This window comes from Aythya ferina (genome assembly GCF_964211825.1).
Source record: "Aythya ferina genome assembly, chromosome: 1".
In the NCBI taxonomy this organism is placed as follows: domain Eukaryota; kingdom Metazoa; phylum Chordata; class Aves; order Anseriformes; family Anatidae; genus Aythya; species Aythya ferina.
In genome coordinates, this window is record NC_140296.1 from 117,669,286 (window position 1) to 117,694,223 (window position 24,938).

The following is a 24,938-nucleotide window of genomic DNA, read 5'->3' on the forward strand; positions in this document are numbered from 1 at the left end:
CAAAAAAAATAGACAATGCATAATGAGGCCTAAATGTCTGCATTTGACTTTTTTTTTTTTTTTTTTTTCTCATGGTTACATTTCAACAGAAAAAAAAATGTTAGCTTTTGAAGTACTTCTGGGAAATTCGGGTTTGTTTGTTGTTTCCATTATCATTCTAGGTTTCTCACGGGTGAATTTTCTCCCACAACCTTCATAAAGATAAATTGCTTGAACTTCTCTGTACTGCTAAATCCCCTTTCCAGTGATGACAGTAACAGCACTGTTGACTTAGTAGAAGCTGAATTGGGTCCTGATAAGGCAGCATGTGTGGAGATTGCAGCTTTTGTGGCACTACCCGCCCCCCCCCCCCAAAAAAAAAAAAAAAAAAGTAGTAGAATGTTTGTAACTTTAGTAGTAACTATCCAGCTATTTGCAAGCTAGAAAACAGCGTGTTTTCTTCAGGAAGTGAAATAATAAACTTAGAAATGCACTTGAGTAGTTCTTGCTTGAAGCATACTTAGTTGATCAGGGAAGAAGTATGGAGGTGAAAAAGGAAAATATCTCTTCTTTTACTCCATTTCAAAATGAAAGTGTTCTTTTATTAAGCTAAATGAAGACTAAAATTTTTTAAAGGCTATAATTATGATGCCCACCAATATTAAAGATCTTCTATAAATACCAGTTTGTGCTAAATGCAGTGTAATTCACTCTGTGGAAGGAATTAGTGGTCTTACCCATTCAAGGCTGAGAACTTACCATCCTGTGTTCCATATTAGTACTCTTTTTCATTTTATAATCACGGATTTCTGGTTTTGTGTCCTTCATGAGTGACTAAATGCTATGGGACCTCTGACAAGATGAAAAAAGTGATACATACCATAGTAATTAAATGTTATGTGAAACAGGAGGCATATAATTATGCACTAGTGTATTAAAATATGGCTAGCACTTCAATTTAGGTACAACAAATTGCTGTTTAATTAGCTGCCCATGGTTTACTCAGAAGATGTAGAAAAAAGAATAAAAATCAAAAGCTTATTTTACTGTTATTACTGGCTAAATGGAAGAACTAGGGTATTACAGGTGAATCTGTGTTCTTTTCCTGATAATTTTTGCATGAGCAGGATTAAAAAATAGCTGGGAATATATTTATAAATACACTATGTGATGTAATAAGTCTATTACACTTAAAAGGTATGAACAAAACTTGAGAGACCATAGCAGTAGTGCTGTCTGAACTTACAATCTTAGCTTTGTTCTTTTTCACTAACATTTTCCTTTTGCTTATGTAAAATTGCACCAGAATAAATCCAATACATATGGACTTCACGTGATGAAGTTGAGCTACTGCAGAAATTATTCTAATCAGATAGCATAAAATAGTGGTAAGGAAGACAGTGGGCTTTGAGCAGTAGATAAAGAAAAGCTCAGATGGATTCAAAATTAAATAAAGCTTCTTCTTTTCTAGCTCAGGCTGAGAGAAAGCATGGACCTAAGGAATTTAAATCAACGCCTAAACCCGAATTGCAAACTCAAAACATACTGGGTAACTAATTTTGCTGCTTTTTACCTTCTTTGTCCAGTAAATGGTTCTTTTTTTTTTCCCTCTAGCAGAATTTTTCTACTACATCCTCTTTCTATTGAGCTACTCCAAATGAAGTCCTAATTAAAAATGTTTGATTCCCTTTGTGTTTCTAGTAACTCAAAGATGAAACGTAAACCAAAATGCATCTAGCTCTGGCTGAGCTGTGGCTAGTATGTACATGATTATTGCTAGCAGATTTGACTGGTTGATTCAATGTTATTTTTCAAAGTAATGATTTCTGTTTATGTGATCTATAAAACCAACAAAGAAAATTTCCATCAGTAAAATAACCTCAGTGATACAATTGAAATAACGACCTCAATGATTTTCCTCTGATGACAGGTTCATTTAGGTAGCATCAACAGTAATACAAAAGGAAAATTTTACTTTGCATGTGACGAGATGTATTTGTGTTTGTCCTGGAGACCGAAAAAAAATAAATAAAAAATAATAAAATAGCTTTACAGATTTTTTTAATATTATTCTTATTATTTTCAGAGTTTTCTTGTAATGAAAGATCTTAACTTCTTATAAGTATTGTAATTAGTTTTGTGATTTGGAACAGCATTTATTTTCTTCTTGCATTCATAGTTCTACGCTCTCCAACGTTGATTTTGTTGTCTTTATTTTAATCCCCAAACTATGCAAAATTATGAAACCAAACTGTTGGTTATTTATATATATATTTTGATTTTGATTTTCTAAAGCACAAATGGTATAAATACAGGATGATGATTCATAAAGGAGAAGAGTATGAGCTTTTTCCACCACAGAAATACAAATGTTCCTTGTGAAGAGGACTGCTAATGCTTCTCAGTAAACATCTTTTTACATATTCCTATTGATTCATGCTAATGTCATACTCTCTTTTGTCTCTTACAGTTGCCAGCAGGTTTCCAGAATTTACTGAAGTTAAAACATCAATCTATTTTTCATGCTAACATTTAATCAGTTTTTAAGCATAATTAATCTTGCTTGTTTGTTGTTGTTGTGCTTTTTAAGATGAAGATATGAAACATAATCCGGATGCGTTACTACTTAATTTCAAACTAGGTGACCATAGTTACTGATGGATTTTCATTACTAACTTCCTCTGATTGATGATTCTTAGTATTGTGTTTGGGGGAGAAAGTGTGATTTCATGCAGATTCCACACACTTTTTAAAGTGACTAAGATGCATGTGCTTGTGTTTGTTTTTTTTCTAGGTTGGAACCACTTTTTTTGTTGTTTACCATCATTGGTTTCAGGAGTGCTTTATAAGACAAATTATACTTCCATACTGTTCCTTGCAGCATTCTTTATTAAATAAAGCCTTGATTATTTCTTTTATCATAGCTTCTAATGAAATACACCCACTTCCTTCTGGATCCAGAATCTTTGATGCTCCAAAAAGTCCGTTGACACAACTTGGTAATAACTTTGTTTGTAAATTCGAGTAAACCTCCATGGAAAATTACCTGTAATACCTGATATTTGTTGTTGTTGTTTAGCTGATAGGTTTTAACACTTGAACTGCAATAATATCATTCAGTAAATGTAAATTATGGCAGCAATGAGATTTTTCTTCACACAATTTGCAAGTTTCTTTTTTCATTCTCAGTCTAGTTTTGTTTTATTGTAGTGACAGGCTGTAGTACTATATAGTACTACAAGAAGATAAACAATAAAAATTAACTGATACAGTCACTTAGTCAGTTGGAGGAGTTGTTACAGCTAGACCAAAGCAAACCAAAGCTATAGGCATGTCAAGGAGAGTTTGGGCAGGGCAGACCTGCCAGGCCTGGGTCCTGAACTATGTACAAAGTTTATGGCATGCTACCAGCAGTGGCAATACCATATTACAGGGCTATACAGTTGCACCCGTGCCATTACAGATTGTGGCTTTCTTTTCACTAGATAACTGGAGTGATCTTATGTCAGTATGGATTAGTATTTCGTTAAGCCTTAGACAAGAAGTTATCATGTAGTGCTGATTTATTTAGACAACATACTTTTACCTAATGCACTCTGCCAAATTTTAAAATAATTTCCAGGACTAGCTCTTGCTTCTTGAAGTGCATATTTGAACCAAGCAGAATATGTGAACGATCTTCACAATTTGTTACAATTTTTGAGAACTCTTTTCCAGATGTGTTTGTGGGAATGGGGATACATATTTGTTTTCACTGTAGTGAAATAATTTCGATTAAATGCTGGTAGAGGTAGCATTGGATAGAAAGTCATTCGGTGTTTTAAGAACATATTTGATGGAAATGTAGCTTAAGACCTGGAAATTATAAGGGATAAGAAGTATTTTTGCTTTCTGCTGGGGAATAATGATCTAATTTTATGCTGGTATAAGTGGTAAAGGTAAAGTAATAACAATTGAGGCAACATAAGTGTTTTAGATATTTATTTTGGTCTTGTTCTAATGTATTCCATTTCTGCCAAATAATTCCATATAGCAAAAACTAGGATTTAATTATGTGAGGCTGGATCCTGCCATTGGGTCAACTGGAGCGTCTGTGCTTCCAGTGAAGTCCGTGCTGAACTCAGATACTGTGTGAAAGTGTCTAAGTGGGTCACATATGGGAGATTTCACTGCACTGTAAAATCACCCTGCATGTTGTGAACACCTAGGGTTATAAAATCAGTGAAGAAAGCAAAATTTATTTCCTGATGTTTAAGTATATGTGACCTGTATTCTGCCCTAGTTCCCCAGAAGGCTTTTTTCTTTATTTTTCTATCTAGACTGTACCAGAGGGAGACATCTCCCTTATTTTATAAACTAAATATACTGACCACACAGAAAGAATTCAAAACTTTCTGAAAAGATAGCTTTGTTAACATGGCCTTACTGTTCTGTTGCCTTTGGGAGAGCTCTCATAGTTCATACATAATGGATCAAAGGAAGCTTTTGTTGACAAAAGCTGTGAATCATATGGCTTTTGTTTGTATTATTTTCATCTCTATAGAAATCATTATGGTAACCTGGGATCATATTTATTAGTATGACGTACTGGATTGAAGGCAAATGGGAAAGCAGATCCAATATATGAAACACACATGTTCACTTTTTGGATTATATTCACATTGTCTGCACTAAAAATGAGCCCCACACCTTGTTTGAATATTTTTTCGCGATCTCAAAGAAGATGAGTTTTAAAATTCTAGTCTAACTGCTTTTCAAAAAAATAAACCTTGTTTTGATAAAGAGCAATTAAACATAGAGATGGAAATTTTCTCTTTCAAATATATTATAATTCAAACAGGCATTAATGAGTACCAATTTGTTTACTGGAAGGAATGGCACTCACTGGCCTGTACACATGGTTGACTTTTAGTAGGATCTGTTTGTTAGAAGCAGAACACTATTGTAAAGCCCATACATAGTGGAAATGTACTCATCTTGGACTTTAGGTAAGAAAACCTAATTCCATCTTGATGGCTTGTGTGCTTTTACAAGAACAAGCACACTTCAGTTTACCCATGCTTCTAAGTGAAATAACTTTAAGGGCTTTGTAGTAGTATTCATTATAACATAACAAATGAAAGATGCTGTTCACTCACTTCCGTGATTATTTCACTGACTTCATCTTACCTACTCCTTTTTGCTTTTTCTATTACACCTTCCTTTAAAATAGCTATATATAATGAAATAGTAACCAGTTGGTACACTCTTGAAAGTGTTATATCAAATGCGTTTGGGTTGTGGATGCTGGACAGTGAAGAAAAACCTCTCAAGTTAGATTCAGCCTGATTTGATGTATGACAAAGTTTGAATAGGGTAAAAATGTATAGAAAGAAGAAAGATTCAAACCAAACAAAAACTTGATAGTTACAGTTAAGATTAAATTTCATACCACTCTGCAGGGAGAGTGTCTATCTGGTTATCTCACTTTTTTTTTTTTTTTTTTTCACGTTTGCTCTTAGCTACTCAGAGTCCAACCTTGAAATCTGTATTTCTACCTTCAGCAGAAACCAGAAAGATGGAGATAGGTAATCAGTGGATTATTTCCATATTTTTTCAATTATCTTAGCATCACTTAGATCTGCAAATGGTAATTCCAAGATCTGCCTTAGAATGTTGGCTACCAACTCTCAGAGCTGCTTATTCAACATTTTTGTCTGTGTAATCATTTGAAAAACATATTTATTACTGGCTTAAAAAACTGACTGCTTAAAGATAATGTCATATCTTACTGTGTTCTCACTTACTGTAAAGCTCTTATCCTAGAAAATTTAATGAGATAAAATTTTCTTGCTGATAAACATTCTTTTGGGCACGTGGAACTCAAATTACAAGGCCAGAGGACTCATCATCCCTTGTTGTTATGACACAGTTGTCTTGCACCTTACTTCCAGGCAATGTGCCATCTTGCTTAGCTTTGCATTACCATCATCTGGAATTTCACAGCCTTCACAAAGCTATCTTATGCTAACCCATTAAGTCACAGGTCTCAGCATTTTAAGCTCAGATTCTTTTTTCAGCTTTTGATGAAACACAGCCTGTTTCTTCAAGATTCAAAACATCTGGTACCACAGAAGTGCAACCAACCAAGTCTGGTAATGATTTCTCCTAAGATTAATTCTCTTGACTGTTAGGAATTTTCAGAAGAGACATAGTGCTTCTCATTAAACTGTTCAGTTTGACATCATGAAGAATAACTGCAGATATGGAATTGCTATACGAAATTACAGGATTCTAAATGATGTGGGTTTTTTTTGTTTTTGTTTTTGTTTTTTATGAAATACTGAACTACTGGTTTGCTAGGTGTTTTTATTATCTATTTTCATGTTTGGCTACAACATGTAACTTTAAGCTTTGAAACGGTATCAGACTTATGGTAAATGCTAAATTTAAATAGCTCTGTCCACACCAGAGTTTTGTAGGTAGAGTATCGTGACTTGCTGAAGTGCTCAGAGTCCTAAGAGATGAATGGAAACTGCATAGTCCAACACAGTTTGAAAATATTGGACTTCTTTTAGCCTTCCTATGTGAATATAGACGTGGTTACTTTTAAACAGCCAGATCTCAAAACTGGTACTATGAAGACAATGCTATTGAAGATTTAAACACTGGCTACTCGATCTTTAGAAAATGTCTCTGATGACTTTACTCTTATTTTACAGATAAGGAGACTTGGGTGTTAAGAACTGGTTATTTATGTGGGGCCACTGACAGTTACCCAAAAGAGGAAAAAAAAAAAAAGTATACAGAGCCATTTGGATAGATTTCACTTCACTAGCATGCCAATAGTGAAATGCAAGATGCATATGTTTTTGGAGGAAATCCATTTTTGAAGGAAATCCATTACTAAAGGGAAGATCAATTGGAAGTGTCAGCCACTCAAATCTGACAAAAGACAGTTCATTTGTTTCATTTGGTACCATTCCTGCTTTGTCATACTTTATTTCTCTAGTTTCAGCACCAGGATATCCTCCTGTTTGATCCCTGGAATCCTAGGGAAAAATTCCATACTGTTCCAGTCTGCTGATTTCTATTCATAATTTGTTCCCTTTCTTCTTTGAGCTGCCTTTCTCCTTTTTAATGCAAAACTTCTTGTGTGGTTCTGCTTACAGTTTGGTCATCAGTTGCATTATGCATCTGTGCATAGTATTCTAAATAAATACAATTGTTTTGAACTCATATTTAATTGGTTATGCTACATTTGAGAGTCTTACCTTTCTGGAGGATATCGTGTTAAATACTAGCTAGAGATTTCTTCAGCTCAAAAAAAAAATGATAATGCTGTTGTAGATGGTTCTTTTAATTTTAAAACAATATGGCATGATTTTTGTTTTTGTTTTCCAGCTTCGTACGGTTTTCTTCATGCTACTTCTACTCCTCAAACTTTTACAGCTTCAGAAATGCCAGACACTGGTAAATTACAGTAATGTTATTTCAGAAGCATAACTTTTTTTTTTCTTTTTTCTTTTTTTTTTTTTTTTTTTGAGGGGAGGGGTGCTGAAAAGTTTGCTATTCCCATATTTGTCATTTCAGACAATTATTCCGTACTGCCTGCATTGGCTGTTGACCTATATGGTAATTTTTCAAATCCTATAACAGTGCCATAGCTCCTGGGATCAGGCACACCACAGATGAAAAGCAAGACTGCAACTAGCTTACAGATACATAATGCAGCCTGTGTAAGGCAGTATTGATCTGACAGGTTTATCAAGAAAAGATCTAACTTTTACAAGGCTGCAAAAGTCGAGTAAGACTGATATAGTCAAATAAGATACACTTTTCCAGTGATAAGATTTTCTTTCTCACTTTCTTTTAGTCTGTCTTTCAATATACGTGTTCGGTATGCATTTTGCTGTGATTTTTCATGCATATTTGCTTAAAATGAGAAAATAAACACATCTCAGTCAAGACCTTTCTAACAAAGCTTTACTGTGAGCTACAGCTGTGGGGATAGCTTGTTATTTCTCCTAGAGCTTTTGGTAATGTGAGGATGCTTAATATTTGTAGGTGTTGCTTGAATATGACCTAATAGGTTCATGAGAGTAGAGGGCAGTGAGGAAAAGGGTAGGAGCAGATGTAAGGGAAAGGAAGCAGTTCATTGTTGAAAACTTAGAGCAGTAAAGCTGTAGTTTATCAAGTTATCTGCTCTATAACCTACTGGCTCGTGGCACCTGAAAACAGTTTTCAGGAGTTCAATTTAGTTGCACCATTCTATAAAGCATCCTACTCTCAGATAATGTTTTTTATTCAAATTAGTTCATTGTGTTATATGGGATACCTGGGCCCAAGTTGGACTGAACAAAAATTGGCCAAAATTGAGAAATTTCCTTGACCTAAGTTATTTAATGAAGCGGTACAGACAGACTTTCATCTGCTGAAAATACACTTGTTTTCTTAGATTTTATGAAGAATTCTTACCTTAATGGAAAGATGTGGAAAAGCTGATGATGGAAAATTTTTCATCTGTTTTTTTTTGTTTGTTTGTTTGTTTCAGTTGCTCTTTAAGTTAAATCTACATGTAACTATATATACACGTTAGTTTTCAGTCCCTTTGTACACATTTTTACAGATGAGAAAGTAAGATAATGTCTTCAGCCAAGTAGGTAAAGATGGTATTTAAAATACTCAGAAAAAAACAAAGAATGCTTTGTTATAAAAATAAATCTATCTTGACTTCTACAGAGCAGTGGAAGGTAAATTTTCTCTCCCTTCCCCAAATCTTCCTCCTTAATTTATTTACATGAAGCTGTTTCTCAGGTGTATTTACATTTTCTTCTGCAGCTGGATATACTACTGATTTGGAGATAACCATGCCTGTAGTTACCACAGAACCTCATTTGTTAGAAACAACATTGGGTAAAATTGATAAGTTGCCTTTCTTTAGTTTTAATGATTTACTTTCCATTTCTATCCTTACAGCTGTTTTTGGAACTTTTCCTTGCTTTAGTTGTCACCATCCCAGTAATTCATACCATTTATTGCTGCAATTAACTCGACTCTCATTTGCACTTGTCATTCATTGTGATAGATGGGGGATTGAGGGGCCTTGGAATGGGCTGTCTTTGGTTGGTTTTGGTTTTCTCATTATTGAGGTTCCCAGCTGTGGAGCTGCCTTTCCAAGTTTTATTCCTGTGCTAAGAGCACTTAACAGTGGAAGGTAAAGAGGGGCTTAACATATACTTGTGCAATATTTCTGTGAAAAGATTGTTTTGACTGGCTTTATGTTAGCTGGCCCACTGTCTGCTTTCTAAATCAAAAGGTGTTTTCTTACTACCTCCAAATCTTAATATGTGTTTTAAGATTTTTAACCAGCAATAAGAATTCTCACTGCTTCCATTTTGACACGCACACCAACCGCCAGTTCATGAGACATAGTCATTCCTAGCTGGCTTGCAGGCAAATTTCCCTCTACTTCCATATTAACAACGCAACTTCTGTCTGCTGAGTCATGTGCTATCTGTAGTAGCCCTGAAGTAAGTAAGTCTTTTAACAGAAGATTATCTTTTCAGATTTAGGTGAAACGAAGCCTCTTTCTTCAAGATCCATAACATCTGGCATGCCAGAAATGCCACCAGTCTCAGCTGGTAATGATCTCTCTCTTCATTTTAGTTCTCCTGGCATTTAGGCAGTCTTCCAAAAGGCACAGTGGCACTTTGTTAAATGGAAAGTTTATTCTGACTTACACTGTTGTAGTTGGGGAGTACACACTCTGCTCTGTAACTGGTGGGGAGACGAGGCAGAGGGAGAGAGAGAAAAACCTGTTGTATCTGCTGCAATTTTAGGGAAGTTTGGAGTGGAATGGTAAAGTGATACGAAAGTAAATTTTCTTATGTTCGTAAACAAGTAGCAAGATTGTCCTGTGCTGTTTTGACTTACATTGTTCTGTAAAGGATTGTATATCCAGGCCTGTTCCTTGGAATAGCTCAGTTTCTATGATTCTACATATATTATCATAAGATAATGCCATAAAATGTCACATCTTGCTCTGAATTTAGAATTCTGGGGTGTTGTTTGGACTGCCGTAGAAGACTGTAGGTATCTCAGGGTCATTTCAATGTCTGTAGGAGACCTTTGGTTTCTTTGTTTTTGTTTTGGCCCTTTTTCTGTTAGTGGAAATACCAATTGTCTCAGTGATGTGATCAGTCCCATTTAGAATCAATAATAACGGAGGTATTTCATTGTTAAGCTTCTCAACTCCTCCACGTAAATTTTCTGCTTGAGAGGTGTAGTTCACTAAAATGTTAACTGCTTGTGTCCTACATTAACGCAGCCAGCCTACCTTGCTTTAAGAATGGAATAATACTGTGACAAGAGCAGGTATTTATGTAAAATAGCTGAATGTAACGTGCACTTCATGTATTTCCAACTCCATGCTGGTACTGCTTTGAAAAACACTGTTCCTCTATAGAATCTGAAGGCAATTTTCTGGTTTGATCTTAGCTACTCAGAGACCAAAGGTGAAACCTTCTCCTCCTTCCGTTGCAATCCAAGTAACAGTGGAGGGTAAATACTTTTGTTTGTCTTTCTGTTCCCCTTCCATCACCTGACATCATTTTCACCTGCTTTGAGCGATACCTGGGTTTGTTAATGTACGTTGGCTTGAGAAAACATTTGCCACGCTAGTTCCATGGTTCTGATGGCTGAACTGCTGCTTTTGCTGTCACCTGCGAATCATTTGTTTGCAGGGCCATTTGGCAGAGAGTCTATCAGACCATGTCTCGCTTGTCTGTGTGTCTGTCTCTACATGTGTTTTTTCTTCAGAAACTTCTTTCTAGAACGAAACGTTCCAGTATGGCAGAAAGCTAACTCTGCTACTACTGGTGTTGCTGTTGATGCGGTGTAGGTGTCCCAGAGCTTCCTTATGGGGAGTCAGTTAGCCCTTTTTCCTCTTTTGTTTCGGAGACATGAGCATTTAAGTTCTAGCTGGATGAGTAGGGGTGTTGCCCATTGGCTTGGGGACTAACATAAGGGAAGACTTGGGGTTTCCAGATGTCACGGGGAGTGGTGCGGCCTTAGGTAGCCTGTTCTGGCAGGGCTGTGCAGGTATCTCAAGATCATTTCCATGTCTGACCGTAGCGACCCAGAGACGGGCTCCGGAATCCACCTCGTCTGCTTCACCGGAAACCACGAGGACTGTGATGGGTAAATAGCCAGCGATTCCCTTCCTCCTTTGGGTACTCGGGCAGTGCTTTTCCCTGCAGAGTTGAGCCTGTTTTAGTGTTGTCAGTCCTGAGCCGTAGGTGCACATTGCAGCTGGTCCCTTACGGCTCTTGGATAAGAGCTACACATTTAAGCTTTTGGATTCCTTTTGAGGGCTCATCTGCAGTATGGGCCTCCTCCACTTCAAGGTTTCCTCTGTTACCTGGGGCTAGCTCTGCTGTTTGAAGGACAGGAGGATTGTTTCAGGGGATGGGATGCTGTGATGTGTACGCCTGCCTTAAGCAGGGCTCCATCTCCCTGTTTGTTGCTGCATCTTGATATCGCCTGTGTGACAGCAGTCAACATGAGGACCTGAAGGTGGTTTTTGTTTTTGATCTTAGCTACCCGGCGACCAAGGCTGAAATCTACCTCTCCTTCCCCCCTGGCAACCCAGCAAACGGTGACGGGTAACTAGTAAAACCCCTTCTTCTTCATTTTCTCCTTTCCCTCTCTCCCATTCACATCCTCTGTTTCAGACCATCCAGCATCATTGTCATCTGCCACAGAGAGTACAGATATTTGTGGGTGCAGCTTGTTTTGCAGAGGCGCCTGCTGCATTTGTTACACAGTTGTGTTGCTTGATGCCCTGCTTTTTCCATTGTTTGCGAGCATTGTCTCTGGGAAGGAAGTGACAGCTTGTCTAGAGGACAACATGTTACTGCTTCTTGCTTTCAGCTCCCATTTCTCTACTGCTTCCATCAGAGGAGGTGTCTTTCTTTCTCAGGCCCATTCAAATGAGACAGTGTGCACACCAGCTGGGCAGTGATCGTTCTTGTATCATTTAAATAATGTGGCACATTTTTTTTCCAGCTTCGAATAACCTTCTTCATGTTACTTCCACTTCCCAAATATCTTCATCTACAAAAATGTCAGAGACAGAGACTGGTAAATTATGTTTGTTTTATTTCCAATCCTTGATCTTTCTTGATATTGAAATAGTACTATTCCGATGTTTATTTCTCCTAGCTTTTTAATATGGCATGCAGTGGTGTTCTATTTGTTCATTAATGCTTCATGTTACATTTAATACTTGCCAGTATCCAACAGATCTGGCTTCAAGTTAAGTGATGTATGCCTACATCACTATGTTCAAGTAAGTAAAGTATGGTCTAGCCTTTTCAGGATAATAACTGAGGGGTTGGAGAGGAGGGTGGGACAGAATTTAGCAGGTGAGACAAAAATGTCCAGCTTGATGAATTTCAGATTTTCACGATGATGATTATCCTTTGGGAGGAAGTGTTTTGTCTTTAGCTAGTAGGCATTTCTTAAAGAGATCTTGTAGCTGAATGTTTGTTTCCTATTACAACTTTTTAAACTAGTCTCTGGAAAAGGTAATATTCCAAAGACTGCTGTAGTACGGATTTTTGGCATTAAAGATATTTTTATGGTTGTTTTTTCTAACCATTAATTTTTTCTCCGTCTTTATAGAAAACATAGGTTTTTTTTAGGCAGAATATGTGCATTTATATTTGAGCATGGGATTTTACCCAGAATCTGGTCATAAAAAAGGTAGAGAGCTTCCATGATATTCTCAGCTGTGTTTCAGTTTGTGCTAGGACAATTTAAACAAGGGGTGTTTTGTTGCATTGTTATATCAACCATTCTCTTTTGGGGGGCCAACTTTAAAATTAATTATCTCAATTCTGCAATATAGTGTGCTCAGAAAACAAAGCAAGCATATGCAAAACTGGCTTCTGAATGAAAAATTAGTTGGAGCTATTGTGGCTTACAAAGGACTCTCTCTGTATTTCCTTTTCTCTTGTGTTTCTCATTACCATACCATACGAGACTCTATCTTGGGTTTATTTATGTGCTTTCCATTCAGCTGCAATTAAAATTGAATTGGAAATATCTTTGTTTATGATTTCCCAAGAAACTAAGTCATCAGCAACAGTTATGGGTAGCAATCACATTCATTTGATCCATTTGGAGTCATATTTTTGTTGTTGGATTTTGTTTTTTAACGCTTCTGTAGTTCTCTGCATCATACAAAGTCTTTTTCTGGTACTGACCTACTGACTAATGACTATCAGAGCATATTAGTGTCTCTTGCTGTTCCTTTTTTATTTAGTTAGGTTTTTGTTTGTTTTCCTGGAGCTGCAATTCAGCTCAATTTCCAGGAGCTTCAAAATGGAGAAAGCAAATTCCTAGATTATAGGAGTCCTGTCTAATAGAGAATAATTAAAAGAATTTCACTGTTGTCATAAAATAGTAATTTCTCAGCTGACTTGCAAGCCATCTCTCATTTTGCTTCCATTTGGACTGATACTGCCTGGATGGCTTATTTTCCTTTACCAAATTCCTCCTAATATTCTGTTGTCTTTGGGGTTGTTAGAACATTTTAGGCCCAGATTTTCATTTCAACTTTCGATGAAACCCGGGCTTTTTCTTGACATATTCAACAAGATTCAACATATCTAAAATGCTTAGCGTTCCATAAATATCATGTGGCATATCTAGTAATTGGTTATTCTGAAATACATTCAATTGTCTTAGAAGCTGTGGGTTGATTAGTGTACTAGATTTAGTATGGAATACTTCAAGAATTGCAGAGAAAAAAAATTACTTCCTAAGAGCATCATTCATGAAGGTTTCAGGACTGCATTTAGCATAATACTGTAGTATGATGTCATCTCTTCTTGATGTGTTTATAAGAGTATGTGTCAATATTTTAAGGGCAATGAGCATTAACCTTACTAAATGGACTTAAGTGTTGTATAATGCTTGTGTGTCAAAGATACACATTGTATGACCTGACTGAAATACCCTTATTTACAGATTTGTTGAACACACAGAAATTACCTGGAAACCATTGGTGCTCAACGTTTATTAAATAAATAAACACAATAGTAGGAGTCTCAGGAAGGATTTGGTCTTTAATTTTAAGTGCCCAGATTCAAAAAGGCTGGTAGTATAAGCTGTAAAATACCCTGAGAAATTAGTAAGGTCAAGTGCTGATGATTTTTTATTTTCATAGTTCTAAAACCTAATACATCAGCAGCTTTTTGCATTTGTTGCTATATTAGTTAAATGCAACTTAGTAACATAGCTACAGAAAAAGTGAATTTATTAGCAATGTATTTGTGAAAGGCAGTGTGATCTAACATCATGAGGAAACGGTGTATTTCTCTCTTACAGTAACTGTTCAAGCACCCTTCAAACTTGTTATATCTGACAACAGTAAAGTGGAATTGAGTGAATCATTAACATTTTTTGTCATCTGGGGTTTAGCCTATTACATCATACGTACAGTACTCATGTTTTCCCTAGTATTTTGTTAAATTTCAGTCAATGTTCCTTCAGTTTCTCATCACCAATACGTTTGGAAATGTCTGAGCTTTCCTCTGTTATAAAACTCATACTGAACACAAACATGATGCAGCTGTGTTGTTGCTCCATGGGTGGCACTGACAGTTATCCTGCCTCCGCATTAGTGCAGTGTTTTTGTTTCCTTTCCAAGTTGAGAACTGTATGCTTTCCAAGGTCATTTCAGTCACATCATATCTTCATCAGATGGAAAACTTTCAGCAGCTAGTCAGGTGTGGCATTATTGCTCTCTGTTGTGTGTGCTGTCAGAACTATCACAGCATTTTCCATAGACGTAGAGAATCAGACAATCTGGATTTCTTATTGCTTGTGCTTTGACTTTAATAGGTCATGAATGTTCCTAGTATCAAAAGCACCTACTTCTCAGTTTTTCATACAACGCTGCCCACAGAAGTAGTCAGAGCACGTTTCTATCACTGGCTGCATATTTTTTCCAACAGAAACAGTGACCTTACTGATTGGGTAGAAACTGATTTTTTGCATCTGTGTTTTCATTAAAATATAATCACAAAAACTTAGATGTTTTTAAGCCATTTTACACCAAAGGATGATCGTTTTTGGTATTTATATTAAATGAACTTTGTGGCAGCTGGGGGAAATTAAGGTCCCTGGGCTGAATATGCATCTAGCATCAACAGGAAGTATGATACAACCTTTGATAACTCATCTTCTCGAAACAGCCTGCCTCAATGTCTTAAACTTCTCTCATTTGGCGTTAGCTATCTAGAAACCGGCACTAGAGTTCATTCTTTTTTCCTTCATAGCAACCACAAGGGCAGTACTGGCTAAATAGAATAGATTCAGTAATTATTTACATCATTTTGGCATTGCTTTTCAACAGGCAGAGACTTACTTAAGCATATTGGCTGCCAAGTGTCTGCAGCAGGCTTTTTCTTAAAACTTTTATATCAGCTACTCCTACATGTATGTAACTTGTCATCCAGTTGCTACAAATACATATATATTTCCCAATAATTTGTTTAGTTTTAAGCTACTGTTCTGATTCCAAAGATTTTAGAGATAAGAAAAAAAGAATTGGTCTGTAGGATGAGATTTTGAATTGTGATCCTGCTTTAGGTTGATACCACATGGTTTTGTTAGGCAGACAACCATTCCCACAGGATTTTTTAAAATGCAGACTAGCTGGATTTAATGTGCATCCCACATTGTGTCTGCTTTGGTGTGCAGACAAAATAAAGCTTCTTGTAACAAACCATTAGTTTACTCTGTCTCTTTGTCTAAAGAACATCTACAGGCTTTTCACCAAGCCAGTTGTATAGGATTTCCAATCTGTGTGCATGCAGTGATGTTTCCAAGTGTAATTAAGCCCTGATTCAGCACGTTACACCTAATCTCAGATGAGAAGGCATTCGCAACTCCTTATTTAAAAGGCTTATCCTAACTAAAGGTGGGGGGAAAGGGGTTTCCTGTCAGGTGTTGCTATTGGATAGAATTTGAAAATCAGATGCAGAAAGTTGGTCTTGTATTAAATGCTTCAAAATTAGATTTTATGTGTCAAAAAAAAAAAAAAGTGTATATATATACACACACACACACAACAGAGTAAGCTATCATAAATATCACTTTAAAAATGTACATACAAGAAATTTAAAATAAATGTAGCCTTTTTGGCTCTGCTAATAAAGGGAAAAAGATCACCTTATTTAAAAACTAACCTGACTCATTATTTCAAGATTGTTTTCATATTTGATCTTAGCTACCCAGGAGCCAGGCCTGGAATTCACATCTCTTCCCTCCATGGAAGCCACAGAGAGCGTGATGGGTAAATAGCATGTAATTCCATTACCATTTCGCAATTCCTTGCCATCACGTGGACAATGCTAAAATTCATTCAAACACATTGCTTTGAAGACTACTTGATAAAAGGCGCTTTTTAAAAATTTTTTATTTCTTCCCATCTCAACCATTTCTTTGTAATCAACTTTATTTCAAAGAATAGGTACTTAAAAATCAGTAAGAATAATTCTACCTAGCATGAGATATTGACCTTACTTCACCTCATGCCAGCTTCAGTGTTCATGTAGCACCTCATTTCACAGTCATCTCTAAAGCTGCTGCTATCTTGCTTGATCACATCCGTGTTGTCTTGAACTGCTCAACAGCTGCTTTTCAAATACTGTGGCTCTGAGGTCCGTTTTCATTTTAACTCCAGATTTTATTTCAGCTTTTGATGAAAAGCAGCCTGTTTCTTCAAGATCTGAAACATCTGGCATCCAAGAAATGCTGTCAGCTGTACCTGGTAATAGTTGAAAATGTGGTTTTAAATAAAAATTATGACACAGATTTTATCATACTTTTGGCATGTTATTAGTTAACATGAATTAGAATAACTACAGAACTGTAGTAATTAATTTGTTCTCTCAAATACCAGGCTAACTTAGGAAATTTTTTTATGATACAACAAAATAATAAGCACTCTTTTCTGTCCTTGGTCTACATTCCTAATATATTAAGAAGTCTGTATTGCAGTGCTTGATGTTAATAAGCTTTAGCATGTCTGTACACTGTTAGCATGAATTAGCATGAACTGTGTGCAGGAGCTACATCAGTTTTGTTAGCGTTCCACAGACAGTAACTTGTGAATCCTTAGACTTTAGCAAGGTACTTATATAATTGGAAGGCCACTTTTTTTTTTTTTTTTTTTTTTTTTTTCCCATGGCAGTTCTTCCCTCTGTTGACTGAGTCCCGCTGTATTTAGCTTGTAGGAAATTGTTCATGATCCTTTGCTATCCTGACATTCTGTGGAAATAATGCTTATGCAGTTGGTCTTCCTACCTGTTCATCTTTATTCCTTTCACTTTAATAAATTAAAACAGTTTGATCAATCAGATGAATTTGCTTAGACAGTTTAAAAGCTTAATGTTAACATTAGAAATATGAGTCAATATACAAATACCTGTATTGACCTAATACAGATTTTTAAGCCTTAAAATGGAGCATGCATGTTTAGTAAGTTTTGGCCAATGTGACTAGTTCCTTTATTCCAGCATTTTTGGTTCAGTAAAAATAGTATTAAATCTGCAACATATTGGCAGTGCAACATGAAATTAAGCAACAGCCTGATGCTTTACAGATGATGATATTCAGCTGCAAATATAAATCTAAAATAAGTAAAGGTAACCTAAATCATTTTGTGGGATTATCCAGTTTGCATGGAGATGAATGAATATGGAAGGTTTAATATAGCAGGGAATAGATCCTTCAATCCCTTCATTCAAATATCTTCAAAGCAGTTATCTAAGTTTGACATTTTGCTCTGCTGCCAGTAAACAAGACAGGATAGGTCCAAAGCTAATAGGAATTAAAACATGATTATCACATGCATTGCAATGCATTGCTTGAGTACAACTTCTTAAACAGCTACATAGCACTGTAATTAAACAAAATATTTGTAAAAAAATTGCTCCACTTCTATATGGTGTTATCAAACACTCTGGAAACCTGTTATTGCTAGACTCCAATAAAATTTAACTTGTTAGATTATTTGCATGATATTCAATAATTAATCTAAAGCATATATAGTTTTCCTGTTCTTCCTTGCCAACGTTTATTCTGTAGGGTTCTTTAACATCTTGTGTGCAGAGATTACATTAAAACTTGTCAATGTGTTGCAGAACAACTGTGAACTAATGCAGTTATATCAATGCTCAAGGTTCTACTTGTTTTACTGTGTCTGTATGAAGACATATTTTGTTTCCTTTCAATAATGACAATTCCATCCAAAGACCATTTCGTGTTGTTGCCAGAACTCCCTTGCAGTAAGGAGTGGAGTAAATGTGCATTTGATAGGAAACTTTTAGCAGCTGTCCAGTTGCTTGTAATTGCAAACTAATTGTAAAGCTTGCACACTCCAAGAAAACATTCTTAAAATCAAGACATGGAGATGACTTAAGTTTTAAGCATTTATTTGTCAGAGATAGTGATCAGTATTTATCACTAACACATCTTCCATACTGAGCAATAACATCCAATCAAATGCCTTAACAGAAACATTCAGCAGTGTTTTCTACGTATTGGCTTAATAGCGCATTCAAGTTCATCTCTTTCATTCTGTATGCTTTGCCTGTAAAGAAAGTTCCAAACCAGATGGTGGATAGGGGCCCAATACTTACAATGTCTGGGAGAATGGATAGAATCATGTCTGATCTAGTCTGACGTTAATCATTTTAATGACACGTGAACATTCCCATGCAAAGATGAGTCCCAGATTTCAAGGAGAGTTGAAAATGTGATTAAGCATTATAGTAATGACTGATTAACAGATTTCAGGCATATGTTTGGTTTGAGATGAGAACAGTTAGCATATACAGTTTTTCTTATTTGAAGGACTGCCTTGAAATAACCTGCTTGAGGAATTCTGGTTTGATTTGGTTTTGCGTATGTGTGTGTTGGAGAGAGAAAAGAGTGAATGGAAGAGTCTTTCAATTAAAGGAAGATGAGGATTTCTAGACACACAATGAGGACTACCCTAAAATACTTGCTTATATGTTATTTCCCCTGGAGCGGGTCTTTTAGCAGTGATTAGTGATCTTCATGATGCCTCTCAAAAAAAAAAACACAACTGTTTAGTTAGTTGATTGATTACTTATTAGTGTTTTTGTTTGTTTGTTTTTTCCAGCAAATGTTTGTTTGCCAAGGTTCTTCAAGCCTATTTGGAGTTTTATTACATTTTCTAGGTGTTTTGTTTTAGGATGGAGGAATCTCATGGAGCTCTTTCAGAACAAGAATTCCATGTTTGAAATTTTCCCTTTGTTAGTCCATCAAATCATTGCTCTTCCAGTTTTCCTATAACATATTCTTACCAGTGTGTTTGGCAGTTCCAAAACTTTTATTCCATTTTCCAAAGTATCTACTGTTTGACCTGTCTTCTGCTTGTGTTAAGAATTAGCTTTGCACTTTTATCAACTTTCTCTTCTTTTTCTTTTTCTTATTATCAATAACACACTTATATATATATACATATATATATATATATTTTTTTTTTACCATTATCTTTGCATTTCACTATAGTCATTTGGATATTAGTTCATTAACTTCTGGACAGTAGGTGTGACTCTTCTTTTAGCCCATGCTTGTTTAACGGTATGGATATAACATTCTGTCTGTTTGAAGTATTTCATGTTTCTTCCAGAATGGAAACCTGCTGCTGTAAATTAAGGAGGTGCTATTCTGTTAGAGATTCTTACAGATTTTGATTAAGAAAGCACAAGTAGTTTTTCTTATTGTTCCAGATCTTGATGGAACTCCATGTTGAAGTTACCTGTGTGCATTTTTCTGCAGAGATGCTATGATTTTCTTTTCTGCCCAGGCATACGTTCTTTTTTTTCCCAAAGTTGAGATTTGTAAGGATGACAAGGAATGTAGAAGTGAGAGCTAGTTTAGTGTTATCCAGATAAAATAAAAGGTGGCCATTACCAAAATATGACGGTATCTTGGATGTAGGCTGAAGTTCTGGCCACACATTAATCTACTAGGTTTCAATTTATAGCTTGAAATTATTACTTCAGTGCTAGAAAATTGATTTTAGAATCTGTCATTTATTACAGTTAAGAAGTAACCGTAGAACATCAAGACAGTCATTATGGTCTACCAGAATTCAGGTTTTCTGTTGTTAATTCATGTTGCTTAAATTTCTGATCCAGCTCTAATCATCTTGTGTATAAAGAATGCTTCATTATTGTTTACTTTTCTTCATAGTAGCAGTGTTTAGCAGCTCATTGGGGTGTTTTTTTTTTTTTTTTTTTGTTTGTTTTTTTCTTTTGGTAGTATGGAATGATAAAAAAAAAAAAAAAAATAAAAAAAAAAGATAAGTGATTTATTAGGTACGAAAAGTAGACCTTGATAACCACAAATGAAATACTGGTTTATTTGGATGTGATTAAAATGATGCATTCATACATGTAGCAAGAAGGCCTTAACATCTCAAGATAGCTTCTATCTCTGACTTTAGCTTTCACAACATCGGTCCTGGAGTCAACCTCTTTTCCTCCTCTGGAAACCACAAGAACAATGATGGGTAAATAGTTGCATTACAATTTCTGTATTTTGGCAATACTTAAAAATGAAGATTTTTAAGATTTTTAAGATAAATTTTAAGATTTAGCAACCCCACCTTTTTCCTTTTTTTTTTTTTTTTTTTTTCTCCTTGCTAGTGGCAATACCAGTGATGTTTTACCCATAATATCAGTGATGTGACCAGTCCCTTTTATAAATGATACCAAGGAGATACTTCATTGTTGAGCTTCTTGACTCCTCCATGTAAATTTTCTGCTCAAGAGGCCCTGTTCACTAAAATGTTAACTGTTTGTGTTATACACGTTAATGCAGCCAGCCTACCTTGCTTTAAGAATGGAATAATACTGTGACAAGAGCAGGTATTTATGTAAAATAGCTGAATGTAACATGCACTTCATGTATTTCCAACTCCATGCTGGTACTGCTTTGAAAAACACTGTTCCTCTGTAGAATCTGAAGGCAGTTTTCTGGTTTGATCTTAGCTACTCAGAGACCAAAGGTGAAACCTTCTCCTCCTTCCATTGCAATCCAAAGAACAGTGGAGGGTAAATACTTTTTTTTAAATTTATTTTTGTTTTCCCCTTCCATCACCTGACATCATTTTCACCTGCTTTGAGCGATACCTGGGTTTGTTAATGTACGTTGGCTTGAGAAAACATTTGCCACGCTAGTTCCATGGTTCTGATGGCTGAACTGCTGCTTTTGCTGTCACCTGCGAATCATTTGTTTGCAGGGCCATTTGGCAGAGAGTCTATCACACCATGCCTCGCTTGTCTGTGCGTTTGTCTCTACATGTGTTTTTTCTTCAGAAACTTCTTTCTAGAATGAAACGTTCCAGTATGGCAGAAAGCTAACTCTGCTACTACTGGTGTTGCTGTTGATGCGGTGTAGGTGTCCCAGAGCTTCCTTATGGGGAGCCAGTTAGCCCTTTTTCCTCTTTTGTTTCGGAGACTTGAGCATTTAAGTTCTAGCTGGATGAGTAGGGGTGTTGCCCATTGGCTTGGGGACTACCGTAAAGGAAGACTTGGAGTTTCCAGATGTCACGGGGAGTGGTGCGGCCTTAGGTAGCCTGTTCTGGCAGGGCTGTGCAGGTATCTCAAGATCATTTCCATGTCTGACCGTAGCGACCCAGAGACGGGCTCCGGAATCCACCTCATCTGCTTCACCGGAAACCACGAGGACTGTGATGGGTAAATAGCCAGCGATTCCCTTCCTCCTTTGGGTACTCGGGCAGTGCTTTTCCCTGCAAAGTTGAGCCTGTTTTGGTGTTGGCGGTCCTGAGCAGTAGGTGCATGGCATAGTTGGTCCTTAATGGTTCTGGAATAAGAGCTACACTGTTAAGTGTCTGCAGTACGGGCCTCCTCCACTTCAAGGCTTCCTCTGTTACCTGGGGCTAGCTCTGCTGTTTGAAGGACAGGAGGATTGTTCCAGGGGATGGGATGCTGTGACATGGAGGCCTGCCTTGAGCCATCTCCCTGTTTGTTGCTGCATCTTGTTATCACCTATTTGACGGCATCCAACGTGAGGACCTGAAGGTGGTTTTTGTGTTTGATCTTAGCTACCCGGCGACCAAGGCTGAAATCTACCTCTTCTTCCCCCCTGGCAACCCAGCAAACAGTGACGGGTAACTAGTAAAACCCCTTCTTCTTCCATTCTCTCCTTTCCCTCTCTTCATGCCCCCTGCTGCTGGCTTTCCAGGCAGCCAGTCTGTCGTCTGTGCATTCATTTACGTTGTCACCACCTTGAAGTGGGTGCTCTGCTGTCATGCTGCTTTTGAGGTCATGCTAGGACTTGAAGCACGCTACCTTTTCTCACCTGGTGGTGAAGCACAGGGTCGTCTTTGGGGTTCAGAGCTACCATCAGCCAGCACCTGATGGTGCTGCTGGCCTAATCTGGTAACGATGGTTCTTGCTTGTCTGGAATTGGTGCAGGACGAGAGTTTTTTCCCCAGTGGTGTTGTGATTTTAGATTTCTCTGGGCCTGTGTTGGGGTGAAGCACCGTTTGGAGATGAAGCTGCCGCACTTGGCTGTGGCACTCAGAGACAACGTGGGAGAAGCTCATGGTGGCAGCTTCTTTTGTATTGGCAGGTGTGCAAGGCCAGGCATGTGGCCTGGCAGTACTGGCAGTATTTTTGACCCATGAGGTCATTAAGCATTGCGTGAGCAGACTGTCAAGCCTACAGACTTGAGGTCAAGTGCAAATTAAAAGTGTATGAACCTTATTAATGTATCCTTCCCTCTAAGATGCAGGTAAATAGTAAGTTCCTGAAAGCTCTGGCTGTGGTTCTTGGAGCATTGCTCTGTGTTAGAAGCTAATTGTGAAGTGTGCTGTTTTGGCAATGGAGAAATATATATCTATATCTATATGTATATATATAGATATATCCATACATATATATAGTGTGTGTGCTTGCTACTGAGAAACTCATCTGATGGTGTTTCTAGTCTTTCATTTGCTTATCAAAAAGCTATTAAGGGTATTTTGAAATACACCTACATGAAGTAACCTTGATAAATAAATTCAAAATGGCTAAAGCTTAATTTATTTTTTTTCTTTAAGCCAATTAGGTACCTTCATGTTTAATTATTATATGCTCAGATAGATGCACACATATATTCTCTGCTGTTCTTTATGCCAGAGTCTTAAATCTTTTTCTTACTGCTTTTTGTTTGCTTTAGTATTTGGTGCTAATTTTTTATTTATTTGTTTTAACCTTTGTTTGTTACGTCTCCGTGTTTGTGTGTGAATATCACTTATAAGCACGTATTCTAAAAAAATTCAAACTCACAGCATCTTCGAAGAAAACAAAGCACTGAAAACAATTTAGTCTTGTGCAGAAGTATATTAGTATTGTTCTTATGTTCTTGTGTTCATGAATTATTTTTTTCTACCCTTTTTCCTTTGTGCTTCTAGCCATTGTGTCGGAAATTCTTTTATCTTTTATATTTTCTGGGTTGCTTTCAGTTATGTGGACTATGCTGTCTAATATCATATTAGCTTTGGTTGGCTGCCACTTAGTTTCAGTTGTCACTTTATCCACTAGCTTCAGTTCCTACTCTAAACCAGCACTGCTCCATTTTCAAGGTAAGGTATGCTTATTATGGATGGACATCTGCATTGCAAATTAGGTATAAGAACAGAAAGCTACATATGGAAACAATAATAGTAGATACTGTCAACTGTTTTTTTGTTTGTTTGTTTTATAGCTTTCAATGATATTCAACCTGTTCTTTCAAGCCCTGTGACACCTAGTAAGCCTGAAATAGCAGATACCGAATCAGGTACAATACACTGCCTAGTTCTTTTTAATCAGTAGCTCAGATCAGGCTCTAAAACTCACTGAAATGACTACACAGGTTGTCTTCACTTTCAGTGTACGTTTGGATTAGACCATCTAGAACATCTGGATTTTGAGTTTAGGTTGGTGTTAGTGGTTGACATTATTGCTTTCTCACACTTATGATGTATATGGCAATTCATAGTTACCTGATTCGCCTTAAGTATTTTGAAAAATATGCCCCATAGATAATCGAGAAGACAGTATTTATTGTCCAATGCTACTGACTTAAATAGTGTGATGTATGCTGTAAGTTGCATTCTACTGCTGTAGTCTTGCTAAGAATATTAAGGAGAATGTTTCCTTTAATTGCATGAAATTGGTCACAGACAAAAGTCACAGTTACAGACACTTGATACTTTCAGACTGAAACAGTAGTTGGATTGTCAGCTTTCTAGTCCAAATTTTATAGTTTAAGTGTCTTGGCTGATTGATCGTTCAACATATCCTCTTCATTACATTCATGCATTTTACACACCATTTTCCTTAAGTAATGGACCAGAACTCAAAATGTGGAAATGCTAAACTTCAAAATCTTACTTGGCAGTGATTCAGATCCAGACCAGTTACAGTAAAGACAGGAAGAAATTAACATCCAAAATTCCTCCACATCACAAATGCAATGATTTAAAGACGCTGAAGCTCTATGCATTTCAAAAGACTGAATTTCTCTCTAATGCATACTAGGTAGATAAACTGAAAAGTGTCCAAGAATTAGTGAGATATTTATATTGTTCTTGTAAAAACAGATTTGTTTTTGCTTGCGAAGCAAGAGTTTCTTCCATTAGCTCTTTATTGTCTTATGACTGTCACCATTTCTCCCAACAGCAACGATTGAATCCATTCTGGAATCTTTTACACCTAAAACTTATCATCCTTTCCAATGGCCAAGGGTAACATTAGGTAATGTTGTTGTTTTCACGCAGTGAAAAACTGTTTGTTTTGAGCACTTCATCCCATATGAATGTATTTCTTCCAGCATATCATTTCACACACATAATCATTGTTCTTTTTACTGGT

General features: G+C 36.6%; 1 protein-coding gene across 30 annotated transcripts in view; it reads left to right on the forward strand.

Annotated features, from left to right (window-relative positions):
* ABI3BP (ABI family member 3 binding protein) overlaps positions 1–24,938 on the forward strand; it is a 204,218-nt gene that overhangs the window by 118,605 nt on the left and 60,675 nt on the right. For 13 of the 30 annotated variants that reach the window (XM_084521929.1, XM_084521907.1, XM_084521912.1 and 10 more), the window contains exons 11-29: positions 1,451–1,528; positions 2,904–2,978; positions 5,481–5,546; positions 6,039–6,113; positions 7,363–7,431; positions 8,800–8,874; positions 9,528–9,602; positions 10,459–10,521; positions 11,095–11,160; positions 11,559–11,624; positions 12,028–12,102; positions 16,262–16,327; positions 16,718–16,804; positions 20,516–20,581; positions 21,063–21,125; positions 21,705–21,770; positions 22,139–22,204; positions 23,788–23,862; positions 24,747–24,821. In XM_084521929.1, coding sequence (XP_084378055.1) covers positions 1,451–1,528; positions 2,904–2,978; positions 5,481–5,546; positions 6,039–6,113; positions 7,363–7,431; positions 8,800–8,874; positions 9,528–9,602; positions 10,459–10,521; positions 11,095–11,160; positions 11,559–11,624; positions 12,028–12,102; positions 16,262–16,327; positions 16,718–16,804; positions 20,516–20,581; positions 21,063–21,125; positions 21,705–21,770; positions 22,139–22,204; positions 23,788–23,862; positions 24,747–24,821 — 1,347 coding nt within the window. The remainder of the gene's footprint in view (positions 1–1,450; positions 1,529–2,903; positions 2,979–5,480; positions 5,547–6,038; positions 6,114–7,362; positions 7,432–8,799; positions 8,875–9,527; positions 9,603–10,458; positions 10,522–11,094; positions 11,161–11,558; positions 11,625–12,027; positions 12,103–16,261; positions 16,328–16,717; positions 16,805–20,515; positions 20,582–21,062; positions 21,126–21,704; positions 21,771–22,138; positions 22,205–23,787; positions 23,863–24,746; positions 24,822–24,938) is intronic. The other 17 variants (XM_084521931.1, XM_084521934.1, XM_084521932.1 and 14 more) reach the window with 17 other exon arrangements.